Source organism: Crassostrea angulata, chromosome 3 (assembly GCF_025612915.1).
Source record: "Crassostrea angulata isolate pt1a10 chromosome 3, ASM2561291v2, whole genome shotgun sequence".
Lineage (NCBI taxonomy): Eukaryota > Metazoa > Mollusca > Bivalvia > Ostreida > Ostreidae > Magallana > Magallana angulata.
In genome coordinates, this window is record NC_069113.1 from 19,164,381 (window position 1) to 19,180,671 (window position 16,291).

The 16,291-nt window shown below is 32.8% G+C and overlaps 2 protein-coding genes across 6 annotated transcripts in view; one reads left to right on the top strand and one right to left on the bottom strand.

The window, feature by feature from the left end:
* On the bottom strand, window positions 1-6,637 carry LOC128176020 (uridine diphosphate glucose pyrophosphatase NUDT14-like). 3 transcript variants are annotated; one of them, XM_052841994.1, is made up of 6 exons: window positions 6,461-6,600; window positions 5,702-5,745; window positions 4,833-4,876; window positions 3,769-3,833; window positions 3,299-3,512; window positions 1-233 (listed from the first exon to the last, which is right to left on the bottom strand). In XM_052841994.1, exons 3-6 carry the CDS (start codon window positions 4,847-4,849, stop codon window positions 5-7), a joined length of 525 nt encoding a protein of 174 aa, XP_052697954.1. In that variant the 5' UTR covers window positions 4,850-4,876; window positions 5,702-5,745; window positions 6,461-6,600; the 3' UTR covers window positions 1-4. The 3 variants fall into 3 exon arrangements, with proteins under 3 accessions (XP_052697954.1, XP_052697952.1, XP_052697953.1); XM_052841992.1 differs by lacking the exon at window positions 5,702-5,745 and having other exon boundaries at window positions 6,461-6,637; XM_052841993.1 differs by lacking the exon at window positions 4,833-4,876 and having other exon boundaries at window positions 6,461-6,628.
* Window positions 6,622-16,291, top strand: part of LOC128176019 (E3 ubiquitin-protein ligase UBR2-like) — a 24,600-nt gene continuing 14,930 nt past the window's right edge. The window contains exons 1-16 of one of the 3 annotated variants that reach the window (XM_052841989.1): window positions 6,622-6,779; window positions 7,626-7,888; window positions 8,228-8,306; window positions 8,607-8,912; window positions 9,271-9,351; window positions 9,706-9,768; window positions 9,982-10,105; window positions 10,487-10,588; window positions 10,880-10,916; window positions 11,088-11,139; window positions 11,580-11,678; window positions 14,280-14,361; window positions 14,572-14,650; window positions 14,891-14,996; window positions 15,434-15,562; window positions 15,807-15,894. In XM_052841989.1, coding sequence (XP_052697949.1) covers window positions 6,723-6,779; window positions 7,626-7,888; window positions 8,228-8,306; window positions 8,607-8,912; window positions 9,271-9,351; window positions 9,706-9,768; window positions 9,982-10,105; window positions 10,487-10,588; window positions 10,880-10,916; window positions 11,088-11,139; window positions 11,580-11,678; window positions 14,280-14,361; window positions 14,572-14,650; window positions 14,891-14,996; window positions 15,434-15,562; window positions 15,807-15,894 — 1,747 coding nt within the window. In that variant the 5' untranslated portion in view covers window positions 6,622-6,722. Of the gene's footprint in view, window positions 6,780-7,625; window positions 7,889-8,227; window positions 8,307-8,606; window positions 8,913-9,270; window positions 9,352-9,705; window positions 9,769-9,981; window positions 10,106-10,486; window positions 10,589-10,879; window positions 10,917-11,087; window positions 11,140-11,579; window positions 11,679-12,090; window positions 12,190-14,279; window positions 14,362-14,571; window positions 14,651-14,890; window positions 14,997-15,433; window positions 15,563-15,806; window positions 15,895-16,291 lie in introns of all 3 variants that reach the window. The other 2 variants (XM_052841990.1, XM_052841991.1) reach the window with 2 other exon arrangements.

The following is a 16,291-nucleotide window of genomic DNA, read 5'->3' on the forward strand; positions in this document are numbered from 1 at the left end:
TATCTTACGATTTCGTTTTATTTTGAAAATACCATAAAACAGCAAACATCATTCCAATTGGTCTGTTAATGTTCTCGTCCATGACAAAGGTCATGACCTCTGATTTTGGGATTTCAATCACGTCAATCATTTCTCCTTCCTCCACGACACCCCCGCCCTTTCCAGTCCGCATTTCCTCTGTTACCTCAGCATAGAATAAATACTGCTTTGATCCGGTGGTCCCAACGCCAGACCTTTAGAAGTAAAAAAATGTCAGGATTTGTAAAATATTAAAATATATTTAATCTGAACAAAAAAGAAAGTCTTCATTACATCAATTCATTGTTATTACGTATTGCCCATAAGTCAATTTAGCTCAGCTGGACATAGAGACATATTGATATACGTGTATCTATCAACTTCACTGAAATAAAAAAAAAATCTAAGGAGTAATCTAATCAAATTTCTGTATTTCAACAAATTTATTGTTCTTTGTAAGACATCCCCCCTTACCCTGGGAATAAGTTAAGGATAGATAACTCTGATATGGAACTTTTGCAAAACTATGGACAAATATAATATAATTATTTTTACAGTCAATAACAAAAATATATTAAAATGACTAATTTTTATAAAATCAATAGTAATTTTTAACAAGTGACTAATGTACAATACAAGGAAAAAAAAAAGAAATACGACATTAGATCATATTTTGTGATTTTTCCAAACTACAGTTTGCTCAACATAAATTTTATGTGCCCACATGGTATTCAAAGTCAACTACCACTTTTAGAGGTAAGTTATCTAGTTGTTTCAGTTAAATATTTCTAAATATTTTTTTTTAACAATTGCATTGTATTTCAAAGGGGTTTAACTTCATTGTGATTTTTAAAAAAATAGTTTCAACCAATTTGAATAATATACTGCATGTCCAGGGGTACCTGGGAAGAGGGGGGGGGGGGAGTATGGAAGAAAAAATTAAAAGATCTAAAATTCATTTTAAATAGTTAAAATAGGTCTTTAACAGCCCCCTTATGAAGAAAAACCTCCATCAGACACCCAAACCCTGCCCCAGGGGAAAAAATTATGGGATCCAAAAACCACTAACGGTACTTTTATAAAGATTAATTGATAAATGTATATATGGTTGTCAGATTTGGTATGCACAGAATGATGTCTGCTACTACAAAGCAGTTTTGACAGATAGCTCTTTAATTTGGTTAAAAAGGAAAATTTATTGGGGTTTTTCCTATATGCCACCAAGTTGACATGTTCAAAGATGTGAACAATCAATTGCACTAAAACTCACTGATATCAATTTTCTGACAGAAATGACACGAGCTTTAATTGAATCCTGAGAATTAAGTCACATTTTTGTTCCCAACAGAGAGAAGATTCATATAGAAAAGAAAATAATCATTTTTTTATTCAAACTTGTGTATATAGATCTTAAAGCTGCTTGGTCCGATTTTTTGGTAATTACAGTATCAATTTTTTTTTCATACAAATTATTTATCTTAGAAAGTTATGGACTTTCTCCTATTTACACTAGCAGAATCAGTCTCCTGTCAAAGTTAGAAATATTCAAAGTAAATAAAAATAATTTCTCTTTGGGCAAACGAAAAAACAAACCAAAATGCATCACGGGAAAGTTTAGAAAAGGAAACTGCAGGGTTTCGTCCCCCGAATGATTGGGGTTATTCAACCCGCATGCTATGCATCGATTGTAAAGAAAGCAGACTTTAGAAATATTGGCTAACAGAACGTACACATGTTTATTTGTAATTTGTTTGATCATTTCGACCTTTATTTAAAGCGATGTCAAATTCGTAATACAACCGTTCCCGTCTCGTCGTCAGGGGTGCAATTTAACATGAGGCAAAATAACGCGGTACCTATTAATGTCGTTTGTTTTGTTAGCAAATTTTGTACGTATTTTTCTTCATTGAAATTTGGCATAATTGACGGGTAAAACTACTGCAATGTCTATTATAATACATATACTAAGCCTAGCCATCGTTTAAAAGCGTGCATAAAATTTGATATAAAATCGGACCAAGCAGCTTTAAAAATTCAAGAATTTTTTCTGTAATGAAAAATAAATAACAAAAAATTTATCATTGAGATGAACAGTATGTCACCATGAATTTAATTTCAGAGATGAAACCGGAAGTACCCCATTTTCATCAAATTTTTAATTACATTAAAATTAGCATAACTTTATGCTCAACTTATAAATATTACAATCTGCAAATGAATATATAATTAGAAATTTTCATTTTATCGTATGAAATCTATATCCCGCACGTCTATAAAAAATGTCCTAGAGCCGACGAAGGATTTATACATGTTATATTTTTCTCACCATTCATAAATATCCTGAATGCCGAGGGTCGCATAATTTTGGATCTGTCAAATGATTGTCTGATATGAGTTGCAGTGGCGTAATCTGTATTCAAAGAAATGACCTACCCTATGGCTTTCTTTCATTCTGCACATAAATCCTTACAGAACTCTATTTCATGTTAATATCCGACATTCTAAACTTCAGGATTTTAGCGCTGTACAGGTAGACATGGATATTGAATCCAGACATTGTGTGTTGTGGCAGACATTTTAGATTTTATTGTTGTTATTCTATTTCAGTACATGTATTTTGAATGCTGAGTAAGGTTAATGAACTGTATATTACTTTTTTTAGCGCTATAATTTTAAAATACATGCATATTTATTCAGAATCCTACACAAGAAACTAGATATTTTCTTTATAAGAGTATCGTATTAATACCATTTTATCACTCATAAGTATATTTCTACAATGAAAATCAACACATACTGTTAATTTAGAAGGCTAAATACAACAAGTCAATATTGAGAGAGAGAGAGAGAGAGAGAGAGAGAGAGAGAGAGAGAGAGAGAGAGAAAGTTACTTGTGAATTTCTACACCAAATAACTTCTTTGATTAAGCATATACATAAACAATACAAAATATAAAAAGGATATATCTGCATTGTGCTATCTTATATATCGCTTTATACAAAGTGTTAAGATAATCTCATCTGTAGACACAAATAACTTCTTTGATTAAGCATATATATATATAAATAAAACAATACAAAATATCAAAAGGGTACCTGTATTAATTGTGCTATTTTTATATATCGCTTTATACAATGTGTGAAGATAACCTTCAAGAGAGAACCTGTGGACATATACCACAAATACAAACTACATGTACTCTCATGTGCTTTTGACAGATTCAAGTTAACAAAAAATGCAGGAATTTTTTATCATAAATCTATTTCAGCCAATCACCTACCTGTATGAGGTCACATGTTCGATAGACTCCATAGGAACATCAAAGCCACATTCCTCATGGATTTCCATTTTGGCAATTTCTGTGGGACTGACATCTTTGTCGATCAGTCCAGCACAAAGCTCATATGTAATTCCCAGCGACCCGGGGAATTTATCTGTGTCAATTATTACTTCATCATTCTTCTGTTCAGTTTTGCTGTTATTCAAATAAATAGCTGGAAAAAAAATTAAAGGCAAATCAAGATGATTGAATAGCAGTAGTCATGCAACTACTTCATAATAAGAAATGATGATTGCTCTTAGTTCTTGATTACATTTATTACAAAAACATGCCTTTCGTTAATTCCAAATGACCTACCGGTATTTAACAGCTAGTACATGTATTTTGTTTATGCACAGACTACTTACATGGATATATAAGTTTTGTCTGTTTGCTTCAAAGGAAAATACAAGATATTGCAATATATTTACCTGGTCTAAACTGCCTCACAAATATAAAAGAGTCCGTAGATTTGTTGAACAGAAGAACGGCAACACTGTAAAAATTTGAATAGTATACAAATACATGTATATGTTAAAATGGGCAAGAAAAAATAATGCATTAAAAAATCTGTCAAAAGGAGGTTGATTTTCTGAAATTTAATTAACACTGGTTAAAAAATTATAAGTATATAATGTTAATGTAAAAAGATAGTGAGCAAAGGCCAACTACATGTATATATTAAGTGTTTGCTATAGATGATGATTTCTACACCTATAATAACAAGGTCTCAAAGTAGAAACTTTTAAAGTAAGAACTTATAGTTGGGAATTTAAGCTGAAAGATGAGAGTTTATTAACAGAATCATTTTTACAAGAACTTGGACCTGTGGTAGGACACAACTATCTATTTCTTGAATCAAAACAAGTTGAAAATGACGCTGGTTTCAAGTGAAATATGCATAGATTGCTAATCTTAGCTCAAAAGTCGGACAAATATTGTTGATCTCAAAGAGCCATAGCTGACTATATTATCCAACAATGAAATAAACCGGCCTACATATACATCACATCACTTTTTGACACAACTACCCAGAGTTCGTTCAAGTCCTTATCAAAATGGTTCTGTAGGTGTTCATTATATAAATTCAAACAATAATAAAAATTTAAATATACTAATATAGTCTTAAATTTTATCATGCAGCTAATTGATTACAAAGTATCTCAAAAGTTAACAGCCGTCTACCCAATGAATTTAATTTATCTAGAATCTAGATCATCTAGATCTATTATATGTTTCAAATTTTACATTGAAAGTATTACATGTACTGGTATACCATATGTCTTGAATCGTTTCCACCGGCTATCAGATCAATATTAATTATAAAGTTCAATTTTACGTCGTACTTGAATAGAACATGGACCAAAGAAGGATAACTCTACTGAGTGACGAGGATTGAGTGATCCAGCAAAGTGTGTCAGATTGGTAGAATTTATAGAATTATGCACTGTATTTTATAAATTTAAGAAAATATTTGTTTCACATGTAAACATACCTATTATGTACTTGCATTGCATCCCATATTTTCCCTGAGCCATTCTGAAGAAATAATCATTTGATTTTTGTTACATATTTTAATTAGAAATGTTAAATAATTTTTTTTTACCGTATATAATTTCTGTGTGTTTGCTTAATTTTTATGGTGGAAGTACATGTAACAAGTTTATACTGAAATATTAATAAATAGAAAAAACCCATATGACATTCTTTGCAATGAATGTGAAAGAATCTAAAAACATTTTTTCAAATTTTAAATATTATTTCATTTCAATTCATATTTTAACAAAAGTCCCCGTTAAAATTCAAAATGCAGGGGCCTTCAGGTCAGTACCCATTCTGATGCTAATTGCCATAACTAAATCAATTGAAACCAATTAATTACCATAGCATAAATTCAGGTATATAGTACCCACTAAAGTATCATATATATGCACCTCCAAAAGTTGGGTAAAAAATCAGTGAATACAGACTGCTGTCCATTTGTATAATCTGCACCAGAAAATGTCACCATACTGCTTAATTATTTTTAGTGTACATGTACAGTTGTAACATAATTTTAAAAAACAATCCTGCATGGGTTCAGTTAAAGTGTGTTGATGCAATTACAATATTAAAGTACCTTTCAACAAAAATGACCTATATCAATAATAAAAATAACAGAAAATTAACACCCAGTGAAAAAGCTCATGTTAGTTATTATACATGTATATATGTTTGAATTCTTTTTCTCACTGATTGATTTTAAGCATCATAATGCAAAATCAAAATCCCAAGCCAGAGGAAAATGAGTGGACACCATGGCTCTGTCAGCTATAGTACATGCCATGAGCATTCTCAGTGGGTGTGAAATCCTCTGTTACTTACTCATCATGTTCAGATATCAGGTCCCAACACTTATCTTCTTTATTCTACAGAATAAAGTCAACAGTCTCGTGAATTAGTTGGCCAGAATTAATTCCCCAAAACTCTATATGAACAACATACACTGTATTTGCTATCTTGCCCATGCAGCCAAATTATTTACTAGTATTAAGTTATATGGTGATGTATGCTGATTTCTTCTTCATTCGGCAGTTGGCACACAATGTTGACCATAAGTACATGTATAAGTAAAACTGTATTTAATAGGATATAACTATTGTGTACACGCTACATCATAAAAAAAAAAAATAAGAAATGATAATCGAAAGTTGTACATGTACGTATGTTACCATCTTTGAAATTCAAGGATTTAAGGTTGAATGGGCTACACCAAAATGTAAATTGATAAAAGTTAAATTTCTGAAAATTGATTTGATTGGTCGAGACACTAGATACATGTACATCATGTACATGCATGGATGCTCTATAAACTTGATTAATTTCAAGTGAAGAATTTTTTAATTTTTCTATGAAAATGATCATAATTTAAAAACTGTTATCATTGCTAAGAAGCCACTTCAGTGTTGATAACAAATACATGTACATCATATTAATACATTTAAAATCAACATGTCCAAAATTCTATTGTTCATATTATAAAACTCTTATAAACAATTATGATATGCAATTCCATTTTAAAACTTATAACGTTAGACATTGTGATACTATATCTTAAACTATTATAAATCAATTAAAATATACCTGTTTATATTTCAAACGCATGGGTGCTAAGTATCTTGATTTTGTACATTCTTCAACAGTAACATCTGATATATTTTCCATGGCTTGGTCTGTTACAGCTAAGTTTCGTTTAGAACAGTTTTGCTTTCGTTTTTTTATTATTTGATCGGGATCGGTCTTCATCGAATCAGAGGAATTGAAACGCTTGTAAACAAAGAACGTTGGAGAACTTTTACTACAACAGATCCGTTCGAAATTGATAAAGTTTCGCAAATAATGGAAAATGGCGATGAAGAATGTTATTGCAACGCCTGAATATAGGCAAGATACATTGTTAGAGGTATGAAACATGTCAATATTTTGCATTTTATATAAAAAGGCAATGACAGATATATTTTCCATCGTAATCACCTGAATGCTTGTGCAATCGCAGTTCTTCTAAATTTCGACATAGTAACAAAACCAGTTGCATAATTATCCTATGAAAACTGTTATAAATAAGTTTTAGTTTGTGGCACACTGTTATTATATCTAATGTGCTTATGCTGTTGATTCCGAAACCCAATTATACTTACACCTCTTTTATATTCCTCAGTTTCTAGTCTGCAAATTAAGTGCATATATTCAATTAAATATTCACTGTGCTGTGTAAGTGCACAATTTTACACTTACATTAACTTTTTGACATTTAAACAGAAAGAAATGTCTTTGAATTAAAAAAAATGTTTAAGAATCTTCACATACTTGCAAGTGTTGTAAATTGTTATTTTTAAAAAAAGGTTCATTTTAAACAATATAGTTATCATTGTCACATAAATTAATAATATAGTAATCAGTGTTGTGAGGTTTCTAATGTGCATCAACCCTTTTGAAAGGAAATTATTCCATCACTAGTACTTTTCCACAAATGTTGGTTCATATGGTACATGCAAGTAAACAACCTTTTTTGGCATGCAGCCAAAATGAGCACACTGAATAATGGTAAATTGAATGGTAGCTGCATGTATCTGGGAGGTCAGTACACTTGCACCACACATGAGATATTGTAACATAAAAAAACACATGATGTTCCTGAACTTGTTACCTTTAACGATAGTAGAATATGCTCTCATGTATACGTGTATATTTTAATTTGTGTTTGAAACTTGATTTGTCTAAGAAAACATGTAATAATATTCTGTTACAGGAATGGTGGAACAGCTGTGAAAAAGGAAACTTACTACCAGCGCTAAAGAAGCACTGGAGGATATTTGTTCTTAGTGTCTTTGGTAATAATCATGACCCAGGAAAAGAGGAACGTTTGGCACACAAGTTCTTGTTTCGACCGATGGAATATTTCCTGTGTCGACAAGATCCAGAGGTTGTTTTTGAAGAACTCAAAGCAAAAAACATGCCTTCACAGCTGTGTGGTAAAGTCTTCAAAACTGGAGAACCCACCTACTCTTGCAGGTAAAGAAGGAAGTTTCAGTCACACATAGAAATAAAATTATTATAGAGTATATGACCAAGCCATTTTGGAAAGGTTAGCAATTTGATATAATCTTTAGCTGCATAATGAAATTTTGAAAGAATAATCTCCAAAAAATTGTGAAAGCCATACACATTTTGTTCTTTTTCTTACTTAACCCTTTAAAGTTTTCTAAAAAGTAATTTTCGAAAAAAAGAAAACAAAGAAAAGAAAAATTGACCTTTAGTACAAAACCGTATTTATAAGCTTGTGTTAGATCTTTTAGTAAAGATATATCATTTGCTTATTCAGATTGCATAACCTTTTATTTTTTATTACAGGGATTGTGCCAATGACCCAACATGTGTTCTGTGCATAGACTGTTTTCAAAATGGTGCACACAAGAACCATAGATACAAGGTAATCTCAGCAAAAAGTAGCATCAGCCAAATTTTGTTTCCTTCTTTTTACATTGACAGTATTTCTATCAGAATTTACTGTAAAGTTTATATGAATTTATAAATCTGAATTAAGAAATTTGAAATTGATTGTTAACTCTCTGCATTTCTTTGATCTCTCTCTCTCTCTCTCTCTCTCTCTCTCTCTCTCTCTCTCTCTCTCTCTCTCTCTCTCTCTCTCTCTCTCTCTCTCTCTGTACAGATGAATAACTCTTAGTTTAATATTGTTAAATGAAAGCATGCATTTTTGTTTTCTGTACAGATGAATACCTCTGGGGGTGGTGGGTACTGTGACTGTGGGGACCAAGAAGCCTGGACCTCACACCCCTTCTGTAACCTACATTCTCCAAACGAGGTCAATCAGGATGAAAAGAACCCCATAGAGACACTGCCAGTAGACTTGACTGATCGGGCCAGTGCCCTCTTCATGGCTGCTCTGCAGTACATTGTAGAGATTCTGACCTGGAACCAGTGTGATAATCTTCCGTCCGACCTCCAGGTGGAGGGCGAGCTGAACGATACATACATCACCATGCTGTTCAATGATGAAGTCCATACCTTTGATCAGGTGATTTGTTGTACTACGGTTCACCTGTTTATAACTATTATAGAATTTTTAAACATAACAGCGATTTGATTCTTCAACTAACTTGATCATTGTAGTGAGAAAATAATACAATCTTCAGATCAGTAAGAGTTGGCTTCAGAAATTGTATATATCAGTCTGAATAGCTCAAACCAGACAAGTCAAAATGAGAAATTATTTAGATTGTTCTTTTAAATCATGGTTTAGCTTTCAAAATGTTCTAGTCAAAGGACACTAAATAGAAGGGTGAAAGCATTGTAAGCTACATATTTCACATGTCTTACAGAATGTTCTAGTTTAATTATGATCAGGTTGACATATACAATGTTGAATGTTTCAGGTGATCAAGACCCTACAGCGGGCTGTCAAACACTGCACAGCCCAGCAGGCCAGGGAGTTTGCCACACTCGTGGACAGAGAGGTAAGCTGTCAAAGACTTAAATCATCAGCATCCATTACCTATACAATAAACTGTGATGAAATAAACTTTGAATACCGATATATGTTCAGAAAAGTTTGTTGGTTGATACATGTATGTTCATTGAAAGTTCCATGCATTTAAGATGCATGTGCTGGTTTGGTAATTTTGTAATCCCTGTTCATGTAACAGTAGTCCGGACTAATATATATGAAGGAAAATTAAAACATGGTCAGAAAAAAGATAAGTTCACTGATAAAAAGTACATGTAGATTTGATGGTATTTTCACTCTCTATTGTTTTGAGTATAATCAATGATTTCTTTAGTAATCTGAGCTTGTAACTTTGTTTTTATAGGGCCGTGCCACTGTGTACAGGGGTTGCTTCACTTCCTGTGAACAATGTAGAACTATCATAGATGTAAGTACTTTTCCATGTTTGATTTAAAATGGGGATGCTAGTTAGCTGATACATGTACCATGTTGGCCTACCTTACACTAATTGAATCAATATTATTTTAATCTAATATGTAGTTTGTTTTCACGTAGAAGAAAATTTCAGGTTTTATTAATAGGTTTATGTGGAAAAGGCCATAAAAAACTTTGTAGTAACAAATGTAATTTTTTTTTGCAGCAGAGTACCTCCAGACACGGTAGCAAACCTCTGAAGGTTCAGGTCATGCATACAGTAGTGGTGGCTCACCAAACATTCTGCCTTAGGTTGATGGTGTGGCTCCAGAAAATGATTGAGAAATCAGGTACAAGACCATAAGAATCTGATCAACATGTGTTACACATACACTGTATTCTGCTGTGTGAAGTGTATTATGTGAACATATTATATTCATAAACATATAATTGCAGGATTATTATACATGTACAAGTATGTGCATTTTAAATGTGGGGTGTATTTTATGAATATATAGATGGAGTGTATGTTATGAACAGAAAACTGTATAGTGTATTTTAAGAACACAAGACTGTATTTGTGTATTACATGGTGCAACAATACATAGTGTATTTTATTAACTGTAAAGTATAACATACTGTAAGACTATGGGGTGTGCTTAATGACCATATAACTACTGATACACTCCTGTGTACTACCACTATCTGACTGGTGACTCGTTGCCCTGTAGATGGATTACGTAGGCTGTTCTGCCTCCTGAGTATGAAGCCACAAGAAGATGGGAAATCCTTGATGGAGAAACTGCTACTCCATGACACTCAACTGTGGAAAGGTATGAAACAGAAGACATAGGAGGGCCATAATGCAAGCTTTTACTCTTAAAAATTCACAAATGACACCTGGTCTACACATAGTAGTTTTCAATTGATATAATGCTGTTTCAGTAATTGAAGTTAAGTTTTCATCAGAAATCCAAAATTGTTTGTAAATAAGGCATATAGCATGGGTTTCTGACAAAATTTTGTTAATATATGCTGTTGCTTTGATATTGTATTCAACACAGAGTTTTTCCTTTTGTACATTTGTACTTTAAATTGATGCATAATTTAATTTGTACTTTCAGTGGCAAGGATTCTGAGTCATCAACTGTTAATGGCTGGGTAAGTTCATATTACAATTACCGAGATATGTAAGATATTTATCATATTTTCATGTAATAACACTAATTTGTTTATAAGCAGTTGACAAATTTCATTTTAACACTGAATGTTTATAAGCAGTTGACAAGTCATTTATCTTGTGTATGGCTTGTTCATTGTACATATTGACAGAGTTCTGATGGATCAGGAGTGCAAGAAGCAGTTTGCTGTCATATTTACTAAGGTATGAGGTTAACTTTTTAAAAATTTTTGGTGAAATTAATTATGAGGAACTTTTCTGAACTTTTAATTAAATTGAATTCATTAAGTTAAAAAAATAGAATTTATACTAATAAATATAAAATAATGCAGTGTTAATTGTAGATACATATGTGATATAATATCTTTTATTTTACACAGGAAATAAAACATCTATTAGGTAGACTTGGTTAAAAAAGTAAAAAAAAAAAAAAGATTAAGTAATTAGGAAATTTCAAATGAAGCTTAGTATTGCAATAACTGTTTTAACAATAATATCTTGGTTCTTCATGTAGCTACAGTATTGTTTTAAGTCATAGTACCATCCCCGTTTCCATCCAGAAAGGCAATCAGGAGAGTTGGTAAAAAAAAAATTGACGTCCAAGAATATGCTATATACATGTAGTTTGTGGTTATCGTTAACAGTGGTATCCGAATGTGATGCGTGACTTTGCTCGTGACGACCACGATCACGAAGTGTGTGTTGCCTCTCTCTCAGTACAAATTTACACGGTTCCTAGTCTGGTACGTGAACTGCTTAAAGTCATTCAGCATTTCTACTTTTTGTCTAATAAAACAGACTGATTGTAGAGCCAGGTTTATTTTGTTCACACCAAAATTTTAGTATTAAATTTTTTGTGTATGTGTGAGTGTGTTGGTAGAGGTATTTTGCTGTAAAGCATGCATGATACTTTTAAGTGGAATATAAAAATAAGAAACTGCATGAATCAAGAGATGGTCAAGAACATTCAGAGCTTTCAATAGTTGCTTCTCATGGCCTCTGCAATCAGCTGCTTTCAGGTGAAAAGTAGAAATGGTGGGGGACAAAGAAAGGGGAAGGAGTGAAGTGGTTGGATGAAGTCCCGACCGGTAGATGCACCCCCTCCCCTTTGGTTTTTTTCACTGCTTTGTTTGATGGTATGTTTTGTTCTTGTAGCATTATTCCATGCTAATGTCGGAGTTTTTGCTGGACACCCATTATCGCCCAGTCTCCATTACCTCTTTCTCTGTTCAAATTTTTGCCGTAGGAACAGTGGTACGTCTTAGAAGTTTGTACCCCACCACACGCGCGCTATATGCATTTTCAGGCATCTCCTTTGAAGAACAATCTCTATTCCGAAAGTTCTGATCTGTTTGAATTTGGGAATTACTTTAGATCAGGGGTTTGGAGGTTGTGTTTCAAACTGTAATTATGTGGAGTTCTCATTTCTCGTTTCCATTCCTCAGTGTCGTAACCACTGTAGTTGCTTCTAATATAACAAGTCAACCAGTAACTGTGAACATTAACTACCCCTAAAATTTACATTTACTAAATGTATTGTTTGCATGTTGTTTTTGGTCAATTCATTTATTCCGTTATTGCAAAACTTAAACTGTCTTCCTATTTATGTAATTATGCAGGGCAAAAATTTCAGATAATTTTATAAAATTAAAATCAGATCTACAATGACCCAGGTGTCCAAGTAGCGCAGTGGACAATGCACTCACTTATCAGCGCTGTGACCTGAGTTCGATCCCTGTGATCGACAGTGGTTGTATGTGACAGGGAATGTGGTAGCCCTCTTGGACATGTGGGTTTTCTCTCACCTCTCATATCAATGAAATTTTTGTCATGTTAATGATGACTGTTACCCGGTAGATTACTTACTTTTCAATGATTTTAAAAGTAGAATGTTTACTATAGAGGGCCTTTATTTTTGTAACACTGGTAGATTTAGTGTAAAAGCACCACATATGTAATATTTTTTAGAAATTAATTTCATAGTTAATACTAACACTTTCCATGGCCAAAATGAAAGGCCTGTCAGTGGATAAAATATTCATGCTTTTAAATCATTTCTATGAAAATAACAGAATCTGGATAAATTACAAGTATGCATGCTTTTATAATGCTTCACTGGAAATAACAAAATCCAAAGTTTAAGACATCAGCATTCATATGCCCTTAATATTAGGCAAACTAAAAATCACATAACTGGCTAACAGTCACATGGTTTGGTAACATGTCATTGGGATTATACATATCCTCTTACATAGTTTCATAAAGATATAATTGATAGCATGCTGATAATTCATTGTACATGCTTGTTAAGTGAGGGAAGCAGAAAGTTTAACTTACATGTGTATGATATGTAATGAGAGCTCTACATATTTACTGTAAAAGTATGCTATAGATATGCATTGGTCATGCTACTGCAAAATTTCAGGGAGAGGGTGCAGGGCTATGCCCTATTATAGATGGCTGCTAACTAAATATTCACCACAAGTATGTTAATCAAGAAATCCTGTTAGTTGGGAGTACAAAATGCAATGTTCATTAACGTTTATTCTAAGCCAGGGTTCTTGGGTGTTGTAATAATTATTTAATCTGGCTTATTGCTATTTGCCCAACATGCTTGAGTAAGTGTCTTTAGTGGCACTGTTGTAGGCAGTTGATTTGATATAAAAAGAATTTCAATAAAAATTAAAATCCTTTTAATTTGAACAGCAGATAATTGATACTGTAACAGTTAGGTCATTTTACATGATTAGGAAAAGTTTGAAAAGTTAGGGGCAATGATATTTTTCTGATGCAATGATTGGCAAAAAACTGGCCCAAATCAGGAGACAAAAACCAGATTGTGTCCTTATTGACATGTTCCTGACGTGAGTGTCCATTGTACATGTTTATGTTTGATTTCTGTAATTGGTAATAGAATGTCAGAATTTTGTCCAATTGAACTATTTATATAAAGATGGCATTATAGGCATAATTATAATAATATTGTCATTTTGAATACTTTTTGTAGGCAGTGTACTGTATACTGGAAAATTTTTAAAAGACAAAATCTCCTGTTTATTGTAGATACTTTCTACAAGTGTACCCTGGTGTATACCAGTTCTATGTTCATGTACCTGTTAAACACCTAGTTGTTGCTAGTTGTACTGTCTTATCAGTGTGCCTGTATAATCGGAACAGCTTCAGTGTATTCCTTTACAATTTGGTCAGAAAAACCTGTCAAACCTTTGATACTATATACAATTACCTGTATATATAGATATGTGTGTAATCTGTGTATACTAGTATATGATAGAGTGGATATAGCTGGTGAAGCCATTAGATAAGACTCCATCTTTTTTGTTCAGGCTCGGATGCTGGTTACTGATCATGATTTGTTGGACGTCATTTTGGTTCCATTCCTGGCAGCTTGCGAGGAGAAGAAAAATGGTACGTTCTGGTTGTGTTTGTCATGCATCGAGTAAGGAGAAAATGTGTCTCCTTTGTGTAATATTCAATTTTTCCTGCAACTTTACAACTGCATTGTAACTGGTAATGGCAGACAAAAATGGGATCCTTTGATGAGCAGTTCATCACTCTGCTGAAGACAATTGTTCTTGTAAACAACATTGCATGTACTGGGTTTTGCTTCTGTTGCAGCTAATGGTGTGTTGTCCTTGAGTAAAGCAGACCGGACTCCTTCATTCAAACGGGCCTGTTTCATGCTCTATGATCTCAAGTTAGTACATCAGCCATTCACAATTCTCAAACCTCAAGAGGAAAATAGTTACAAGAATTAGATCATACACTTACAGATGTACCATACACGAAGGCAGATGATGCTGTTTGATAATGATAACAATTGTCAATATTTACCTTAATGTTTCATCTATATTTCACTGAAACTGGATTGCAAGAAATAGATAATCATTTGATGACTTGTGAATGGGGATGTTGTATATACCTTGCTGTGTTGTAGATATGCCTTACTGTGTAAGCCAACATCTGACGAGTGGTCGGATAAGTTGAGGGAGAGCTTTCTTAGAGGTCACCAGTCCTTCCTCAAACTTCTGAAAATGATGCAGGTGGGTAATTTCAATAGTAAAAGTATATCCCATCTTGGTTTGAAAGAAACTTGAATTTCATATGTTTTGATGATGAGTACTCTATACCAACACCAATCACCCAACACAGTCTGTACAGTTAGCAGACTTTTGAATCATACTTGAGAAAGAAAGAGATACAGAGAGAGAAAAGGAGAGGAGATAGTACACATCTGAAAGATTATTTTTGTTTTTTAGGTCATCATAATATTATGTATAATTAAAGTGCCCTTTGGGCATTAGTTAGGCAGCTTGCATAGTTAGGCATCCATCCTAAAGTATTTGTCGTGATATGCAGTCTGTATCATCAATTTCAATCTAATGTATATTTTAATCTAATACTTTTTTTTGTTTATTGGTATTTATTAATACTGTGTTAAATTACTTCTACTGTTTTTATTTTATCAATATGTTAATAGGGAATGGATGAAGTCAAGAGGCAGACTGGAATGCATCTGGAGTATGAGCCGGAGTGGGAGGGAGCCTTTAACCTCCAGATGAGGGTGGATGATGTCATCTCTTCCTTTACTGAATGGTGCAGCACTGATGTAAGAACGTTTTTCACTTCATATGGAACCTTATTATTGTTGTTGAATCTCAGAATTGTCTGAACACTCCAAACACTAAATATATCAATGAAGATAAATTTCATTTCGACTGGAACAAAGTTGAAGTATTCTGAATTTTTCAAAACAGAAATTGTGCCATTTTTTGTGTGTGAACATTTAATCTCAGGAAACTTGTACTTGTTTGAAAATGCACTGTAATATATATGTTTGTTTGATTTTCCAGAGAACTGTGTATATAGAGGCCTACAGACAGGCAGCCCAAATGTTGTCCCAGTGTAGAGACACCACGCAGAAATCAGAACAGCACACAGGTTCATTTTGTATAATCTATATATGTATACATACATAGGTATACAAATGCATTTAAGTATTTTGCATTCTTAAGAAATCCAGCTTATACAGACTTTGTCAAGTTTTGCAGAAAAGATATAGAAATACAATTTTATATATACATATAATATACATAATGTATAGTACATTAAATTATGCAAATAATATTATATGAACCATTACAACATTATGCAATGGACCTATATGAATATTTTTGGTCTGTTTCGTTATTGTTATGAGGATACTTTAAATTCCTTATTTTATGTGAGTACTTAATTCCGCGATTCCACGGTTGTGTATCTTATCGCAAGATCATAAAATCGCGATTACCAATTTTTTGTTATGACTTCTTATAGTTTGAAACTGTCTGAAAAATAA